Source organism: Ylistrum balloti, unplaced genomic scaffold (assembly GCF_031769215.1).
Source record: "Ylistrum balloti isolate Yb309-2 unplaced genomic scaffold, AGI_CSIRO_Ybal_v1 Utg369778, whole genome shotgun sequence".
NCBI lineage: Eukaryota > Metazoa > Mollusca > Bivalvia > Pectinida > Pectinidae > Ylistrum > Ylistrum balloti.
Window position 1 is genome coordinate 847,922 of NW_026781968.1, and position 9,290 is coordinate 857,211.

The window sequence follows — 9,290 nt, forward strand, 5'->3', positions numbered from 1 at the left end:
TCTCTATCATGAATTTTCTACTTTTTAGATAGCAATATTACTGCTTCCCAAACCTATAGTGTTGGCATGTCACAGTTGATTCGATATCCAAGGGCTTGTTCCCTATATCAGGTTTAATGAAAGTTGATTCCTGATTCTAAAATTTGTGTTCAATGGCGATCGAATCAACACTTACTTAGTCGAACAAAATTGAAATGGCAGTTTTCATCGATATAGCAGAAGATGCGTACCCTTGTGGAACACCTGATTCTATTGTTCTCATACTTTATCAGATATCTCCATTTCAGTGAAATGAGCGTATGTCAGAACGTTTTATTGACTAGAACACGTGCCAACGTTGACCAGTCGTATATCTTCTCCGAATTTTAATGCTTCGCTGGTCACTTGTATCGCCCTTTCCTCCGGAGCGGTCAATGGAATAAAGTTTTCTTTTTTAAAACAACAATGAGACTTAATCAAGTGTTTGCATTCATTGCAAAACTAGGAGACATCATCACGGAAGTAAATCGTCTATAGAACCGTCCGTTTGTTACATATCATGTATGTTGATCCGTGTATCTTAGGAGATAGCAGTATATTAATCATGCAATCTGCGTTAATATTTACCCAGTTATACAACCGATAGAACTAAACGAAATAATTTGTTTGTAGAATCGATTCTTTAAGGTTCCGTCATTCTTATTCGTTAAAAAACACCGATATTTGTTCGTTGGCAAAAACTTTACTTTGCGTGTGTCGTTTTGTAGTTGAATAATTGGTCTTTTCTAAAAGGAAATATCCTTATTTTTCGTTATTTGAAATATTGAGAATTGTAACACTTATTTCCATCGGCGAATATGTTGTAGGTATTTCAGAGTCGGCGCTTACATATAAGGCATTGAATAATTAGGAGCTCGCCCAAACAGATTGAACATACGTTGAATCATGTTGCTTTTTCAGGACAAAAAGCTAGTCCAGTGAAATAGAGAGTTTTTTTGTCATTATGAGACTAAACGAAAGACGAAATCCCAGCAATTAGAAAGGGATTACCATCCCTACATGTACAACGGTCATTTTGTAATAAAGACATAGGGAAAATCGGAACTGTTAAGTTATTAGATTGTATTATTATACTCTAATACCAAACCGGTTCTTTTAGAATTTTTCCTAGGTAGTAAAAGTTGTCATAATGTAATATCTACAGTTGTGGTGTGAAGTCTCGAGATGAAGCTTATAAACCCGGTGTTTATCTATATAACACATTGCCATTTAACTTTCACAATGCTACGTAGTCTTGTCACTACCTTTATTGTGTATAAATAGGCGATGGTGGTTTCGAACGTACGTCCTAAAATGTTACGCAAACATGGCTAAAATGAACACACATGCATATCATGTCATCTAGATGTATGTATATATATATATATATATATATGAATGCAAATGCAAGGATAGGAGTACCAAAGGATCGATTAATAAACTTATATTGGTTAAAGGGATGTTCAACACAAGTTCGGATTCCATGGGATGCTTTTGAAGAAAACTGTACAAGATTATGTACTTTTGTTCTTTTGGGAATTGTACTCCTCGAATTACCATTTAAACAAACATATGACTTTTGATTTGTGGAAGGAAGTTATCTACAAATCTAGCTAGATCGACTTAAAAACGTTCGCGCATACTTGATTGCGTCAATAGTAGGTTTGTGTTCTTATAAGCTGAACAGAAAGAAACATTTATGTAAATTATGAAATCAACAGAAAAGAAGCCTAAATGCGTTATGAAATTGTAACCCCAACAGAATTTTTAGTGAAAAGCATACACACTAGTATACTCAATACTCTGAAAACATTCTAGGATCCACTGACCTTTCAGTTCCGGATTTCCCGATGAGCTATATTTAGACGGTTTGACTTGGAATATTCCCACCAATTACGCCTGCTCAAACTGCTATCACTAGTTTTAAAAGTCATTAGAATTGTTTATAACGGTACAAAACAGCCAGACATTTGGCAACTTTGGCGGAATATTCCTATAATTTATATAGCTCTTAAAATGCATTTGGAGATTGGGTCGAAAACAACTACTACCAATAATGTAGTGCTGGTACATTAACTACGAATTATCAATTAATTATCAAATATAATTGATATTTGATTGAAAGTGTGTTCTTTTACATGACGAAGGTAGATGCACGGTAAAAATCAGCTTCTGCAAAATATCATGTTTAATGCTGCAGTTGATTCGATTTAAAAGGACTTGTTCTTAATATCTTGATTTCTGTGAAATATGTCCATACGTAAAATACATGTGGCAAATTTTCACCTTCATCTTAAATTCGGCCTCCCTGTTCAGGACGAAAGGGACGAAAGTAAAGTGGGAGTACCGATTTTCCGGTATACAGAGATTCCACATCATGTCTCATTGGAATTCTGTTTTACAGTATAATGTAAAGTAAAACAGACTCGATGAGCTACAACTTGGCGGTGGTTTCGCTGTTATAGGCTTACTTTCGTGGGAGAAGCAGAAGACGCTTGTCAATCCAGAATTTATAGCTTATTCTTCGGCCCTCATTTCATCGATTTGGATTTTGAATTAATTTGTCGCTATTTTCTTGTTCCTTTGAGTACACATATTGTCGCATTTCATTCACCCGATTTTGGTGTATGTTATCTTAAAACCAATAAAGACCTACTCTTGAATTGTAAATACATAACCGTACATGCAGCATTCACTCTGACGCTGTCGGAACATAGCGGCCATTTTTTACGTAAAGGCAGAGGATGTTTTAAAGTTTCGGCTTATCAGTTTGATGATAGCACTGAGAGAAATATGACATGTTAAACTTCCAGTTCTCTGGATGAATTACCGATTCTGTAATGTTCAAACAAAATAGTCACATGGTATTTTCTCATTTACTAGAAAATTCTGTGAAGAATATGATAAGGATTCAACGTGTCCTCCCGTCAGTTTCAGTCTCCTGAACCTCTGGGCGATGTCCACGGATTTATTATCGAATTTTTATAGAAAATATTTACACTATATATTCAAAGAAAGACGGTATGTACACCAGGAACCCTTATAAAAATTATTTTGATAATTCATTTAAACATTCGGAGTCTTTTTACACACCTTAACCTTTATCCTGACCCTAGAATGGAGCGTCTCTACGTCATCAAGGGTTAAAAAAAACTAATTAAGGGTCAATTTCGAATAAAACAAAGTTTAGATGTCAGGTTTTGTGGAATTACTACTTCAATTCCGATTTTTTTCATAAATAGGATTCTCAAATAGTTTCGGAATGAGAATTAGATGTTTTGTTTTATACATCTTTTGGGGATAACATTATCAATTTTATCGTTTCGACACTCGACTTCATTTGTGTTAAACCCAAAATCACGGTCTGATATCCAGTAGACGCAAACTAATTCCCTAAGTATACGTTTAGCATTAACGAATCCGTAACGCGCAAAAGACGCCTACTTTGTATATACGTCTATAATAAAGCTTCACTTCAGTATCACGTTTTTGATTTTTGTGGATGTGAAAACATACGTGATACTCATACAAACAAAACATAAAACACATTTCCACTGGTGACACAGCACATTTGTGTATTACCAATCCACCAGAAGACGACTGACATAATTAATATATCTATATATTGATTTGTATATTAATATATTGTCTTTTAACCTTCAAATTCTATTTCCAAAGATTGAAAATGGATATTTTATCACAAAACATTAAATATTCAATACTAGAAATAACATTTTTTTTGTCAGACGACATATTAGTTTCGCATGCTCAATTTATCTTCAAGCAGAAAGGCTATTTCCTACAAAGTGACGGTGCTTCATAAACAACTGAGTAGATCCAAGTTGTGGACATTGTGCTGCATTATATAATGTACTTCATTGATTGTTCAATCTTCCATTCCCCTCCATACTGTTTCATAAGTGGAATTCAATAACATTGTTTCTATCTAAGTTGCCCCCCTCCCGACACTTGCACACCTCAATATCTAATTACATTCTGCTATCGGTACATAACTATTGAGTAAGATTGATGCGACTCATTCTTCTAGTTCTTTCTCCAAATTGTTATTGAAGCTGAAAAACACATATTCAAAGCAACGCACCTGCGATTTGTACACGAAAGAAACATCTTGAGTACATGTACACTGTAATCAATGTGCTTATTATAGCAAGTAAAAAAAAAAAAAAAAACGAAAAGTAAACGGACCCCAGGGACAATGATAAAGCTCAGTGGTGTAGCGCGCCGTGCAATAGATTAAACTTATTTGTAATTATTATTGTTATTCGACGCCATTCTGTATTGTGCATCCACGGTCTACAGCAGCTTTAAACAACTATGAATACTTCAAGGTATATTCTACCTTTGATATATCTAGTATATATCAGGTATCAACTGGGTAAGTAAAATCATTTCATTCATTAACTTTGTTTTTTATCAAAACATAGAAGATTAATCCTATGATTTATATATTAGTATATAATGGTAACAGCTGAAAGCATTTCTGTACTGAAAATCGTTGTTAAGTATATATATCAATTTGTCCAGTTTGAAATACATATGTAAATCTAATGAACAAAATGAAAAAAAAAAAAAAAATCCGGAAATTTGCAACACTTTTGTACCTACGATGTTGTCTTGTCGACCAGTTCATTATATTGATATTGAAAATTGATAAGAAAAGTTGATAATAACATTAAATTGATTATTAGAGCTGATCACAAATACAAAATACAGATTGCAATCGGCAGAGTTAACAGACTGACTTTACAATATCCATTTCTTTGTCTGTCTACCTGTCAAGTTTAACATCACATATACACTGTCTGTCTGTGGACGTTACAAACAACTAATTGCAGTTGAGGTCCAAGAACTTGAAAGATTAAGTCAATGTTTTCACAATTTTGTAGATGTTTAGTTTTTTAATTTGAAGAAAAACGTTAAAAAGTTTACATACAGATAGGTGCTGGTCATCAATTAACAGTTTCAATTTTAATTATTTTTCTGTTTTTGAGATAAATTGTAAAAAACAAATCAAAAAAAAAAAAAAAAAAAAAGAAAAAAAATCTTGTAGTTCTTATATTTTGGTTATATGAGAATCCAGTATGTACAACTCAAACGCGGTATATTATGTATATGATATTAACGAGGTAGTGAGGTCTCTTTCCTCGAAAACAAGCCGTCTCAAATTTTAGCAGAAACGACGCCCACCAGACAATCCTGGGTACAGAATGTGACTGGTATTGACCTGTTGTACAGCCCGTCTTTACTGACGACTAACGAAACCACCATCATCGCTTGTATCCTACTTTGTTCGGCCACGGTGAAATGTAAGGCAGCTACCTACAATACTGAGACTCGAACCTGCTCCTGTCTGGAAAGTATGCAAATTGCTAAGTCGGAAACGGGAAATCGACTTTGGAACCGTACGTTTGTAAATAATTTTATACGTGTATATTTCATTTTGCGTTTATAAACGCCTCTTGAAAGATTTGGCCACAATTTTGGCTTTGTTTAATCCTGTTACATTATGATCCAAATAGTACTATCGATGATGTGGCACTGCTACAATATGTCCGGTCACGTGATACATGTAAGTTTTACTGTCCATGTATAATCTATTTCGCAAGTTTGAAAGTGAAATAATCTGTTTTAACTAAACACTTTATATAATTTTATACGATCCCGAGAAATAGAATTACTGGAATAAAAACGAAATTAGCTAAAAATCCACATTGAATACTATTTAGTTGGCGAACGTGTTCGGAGTTAGAACAGCAGTTACTGCACAGACTTCAGTCTTTGTGATTTTTATGGAATGTAAGAAAAAACTATTTGATGATTTCGGAGGTATAAATTAGTGTGTAACGGAGGTATTTTTTATGATGTGTGCTGTACCTGTATCAGGTGTACCTGTTTTAGATGTGCCAATGTCTGGTGTACCTATGTCAGGTGTACCTGTATCAGGTGTATTTGTGTTAGGTGTACCTGTTTTAGGTGTACCAATGGCTGTAGTACCTATGTCAGATGTACCTGTGTCTGGTGTACCTGTATCAGGTGTATTTGTGTTAGGTGTACCTGTTTTAGGTGTACCAATGTCTGGTGTACCTGTATCAGGTGTATTTGTGTTAGGTGTACCTGTTTTAGGTGTACCAATGTCTGGTGTACCTATGTCAGGTGTACCTGTATCAGGTGTATTTGTTTTAAGTGTACCAATGTCTGGTGTACCTGTATCAGGTGTATTTGTGTTAGGTGTACCTGTTTTAGGTGTATCAATGTCTGGTGTACCTGTATCAGGTGTATTTGTGTTAGGTGTACCTGTTTTAGGTGTACCAATGTCCTGTATTTGTGTTAGGTGTACCCAATGTCTGGTGTATCTGTATCAGGTGTACCTGTATCAGGTGTATTTGTGTTAGGTGTACCTGTTTTAGGTGTACCAATGTCTGGTGTACCTGTATCAGGTGTATTTGTGTTAGGTGTACCTGTTTTAGGTGTACCAATGTCTGGTGTACCTGTATCAGGTGTATTTGTGTTAGGTGTACCTGTTTTAGGTGTACCAATGTCTGGTGTACCTGTATCAGGTGTATTTGTGTTAGGTGTACCTGTTTTAGGTGTACCAATGTCTGGTGTACCTGTATCAGGTGTATTTGTGTTAGGTGTACCTGTTTTAGGTGTACCAATGTCTGGTGTACCTGTATCAGGTGTATTTGTGTTAGGTGTACCTGTTTTAGGTGTACCAATGTCTGGTGTACCTGTATCAGGTGTATTTGTGTTAGGTGTACCTGTTTTAGGTGTATCAATGTCTGGTGTACCTGTATCAGGTGTATTTGTGTTAGGTGTACCTGTTTTAGGTGTACCAATGTCTGGTGTACCTGTATCAGGTGTATTTGTGTTAGGTGTACCTGTTTTAGGTGTACCAATGTCTGGTGTACCTGTATGTGTATTTGTGTTAGGTGTACCTGTTTTAGGTGTACCAATGTCTGGTGTACCTGTATCAGGTGTATTTGTGTTAGGTGTACCTGTTTTAGGTGTACCAATGTCTGGTGTACCTGTATCAGGTGTATTTGTGTTAGGTGTACCTGTTTTACCAATGTCTGGTGTACCAATGTATCAGGTGTATTTGTGTTAGGGTGTACCTGTATCAGGTGTATTTGTGTTAGGTGTACCTGTTTTAGGTGTACCAATGTCTGGTGTACCTGTATCAGGTGTATTTGTGTTAGGTGTACCTGTTTTAGGTGTACCAATGTCTGGTGTACCTGTATCAGGTGTATTTGTGTTAGGTGTACCTGTTTTAGGTGTACCAATGTCTGGTGTACCTGTATCAGGTGTATTTGTGTTAGGTGTACCTGTTTTAGGTGTACCAATGTCTGGTGTACCTGTATCAGGTGTACCTGTTTTAGATGTGCCAATGTCTGGTGTACCTATGTCAGGTGTACCTGTATCAGGTGTATTTGTGTTAGGTGTACCTGTTTTAGGTGTAACACTGTCTGTGTACCTTTTTCAGTTGTACCTTTGTCTGGTGTACCTGTATCAGGTGTATTTGTGTTAGGTGTACCTGTTTTAGGTGTACCAATGTCTGGTGTACCTGTATCAGGTGTATTTGTGTTAGGTGTACCTGTTTTAGGTGTACCAATGTCTGGTGTATCTGTATCAGGTGTACCTGTATCAGGTGTATTTGTGTTAGGTGTACCTGTTTTAGGTGTACCAATGTCTGGTGTACCTGTATCAGGTGTATTTGTGTTAGGTGTACCTGTTTTAGGTGTACCAATGTCTGGTGTACCTGTATCAGGTGTATTTGTGTTAGGTGTACCTGTTTTAGGTGTACCAATGTCTGGTGTACCTGTATCAGGTGTATTTGTGTTAGGTGTACCTGTTTTAGGTGTATCAATGTCTGGTGTATCTGTATCAGGTGTACCTGTATCAGGTGTATTTGTGTTAGGTGTACCTGTTTTAGGTGTATCAATGTCTGGTGTATCTGTATCAGGTGTATTTGTGTTAGGTGTACCTGTTTTAGGTGTACCAATGTCTGGTGTACCTGTATCAGGTGTATTTGTGTTAGGTGTACCTGTTTTAGGTGTACCAATGTCTGGTGTATCTGTATCAGGTGTATTTGTGTTAGGTGTACCTGTTTTAGGTGTACCAATGTCTGGTGTATTTGTATCAGGTGTACCTGTATCAGGTGTATTTGTGTTAGGTGTACCTGTTTTAGGTGTACCAATGTCTGGTGTACCTGTATCAGGTGTATTTGTGTTAGGTGTACCTGTTTTAGGTGTACCAATGTCTGGTGTACCTGTATCAGGTGTATTTGTGTTAGGTGTACCTGTTTTAGGTGTACCAATGTCTGGTGTACCTGTATCAGGTGTATTTGTGTTAGGTGTACCTGTTTTAGGTGTACCAATGTCTGGTGTACCTGTATCAGGTGTATTTGTGTTAGGTGTACCTGTTTTAGGTGTACCAATGTCTGGTGTACCTGTATCAGGTGTATTTGTGTTAGGTGTACCTGTTTTAGGTGTACCAATGTCTGGTGTACCTGTATCAGGTGTATTTGTGTTAGGTGTACCTGTTTTAGGTGTACCAATGTCTGGTGTACCTGTATCAGGTGTATTTGTGTTAGGTGTACCTGTTTTAGGTGTACCAATGTCTGGTGTACCTGTATCAGGTGTATTTGTGTTAGGTGTACCTGTTTTAGGTGTACCAATGTCTGGTGTACCTGTATCAGGTGTATTTGTGTTAGGTGTACCTGTTTTAGGTGTACCTGTATCAGGTGTTTTTTCTAAGTAAGAAATGATTGATGTTTTCGCGTTATAGATTATTTATGGTTTTACAGGTTGGTTTGATGGTTTCATCCATATTGAACAACTGGATTGGTATGTCAGGATGTTTACAAACATATCAAAAACACATGCTGAAGCGGAGTTATTTTGTGGTACTCTGGGCGGACGACTGGCCGTTCTTGATACAGATGATAAGCTAAACTACGTCAGAAATATGTCGGACTTCACGTGTAAGCTACTCTTCTTCCTTCTTCTGTTAACACTACATATGGATTATATAGTTTATGAGAAACAACGCTGTTGACTAAGGTGTTAATGTAGGTTTGGTTCTATATAAACTTCAGTATGAAAGATTTTCCCACTGATACGAATAGAATTGGTTCAATGCTATCCTTTCGTCCAGCTTGGCAATGCACATGCCCACCAATATTAGATATACATGATATGATTAAATTGCAACATCATTATGAATTTTACGATGGCACTGTCATTGCGAGCATT

At 36.4% G+C, this 9,290-nt stretch overlaps 1 protein-coding gene across 1 annotated transcript; it reads right to left on the reverse strand.

The window, feature by feature from the left end:
- Positions 1-6,366: 6,366 nt before the first annotated feature.
- On the reverse strand, positions 6,367-8,865 carry LOC132544068 (mucin-2-like). The gene is made up of 3 exons (XM_060207635.1): positions 8,841-8,865; positions 7,511-8,725; positions 6,367-7,064 (listed from the first exon to the last, which is right to left on the reverse strand). The coding sequence occupies exons 1-3, from the start codon at positions 8,863-8,865 to the stop codon at positions 6,367-6,369; spliced, it is 1,938 nt and encodes a 645-aa protein (XP_060063618.1).
- Between the last annotated feature and the right edge of the window lie 425 nt (positions 8,866-9,290).

What these genes read in the sequence shown, in the direction of transcription:
- LOC132544068 (XM_060207635.1), bottom strand. Translation starts at nt 8,865, where the DNA reads ATGGATGAAACCATCAAACCAACCT. An exon ending in TGAAACCATCAAACCAACCT is followed by an intron (nt 8,726 to 8,840) that starts GTAAAACCATAA and finishes CACCTGATACAG; the next exon opens with GTACACCAGACATTGGTACA. An exon ending in CAAAGGTACAACTGAAAAAG is followed by an intron (nt 7,065 to 7,510) that starts GTACACAGACAG and finishes CACCTGATACAG; the next exon opens with GTACACCAGACATTGGTACA.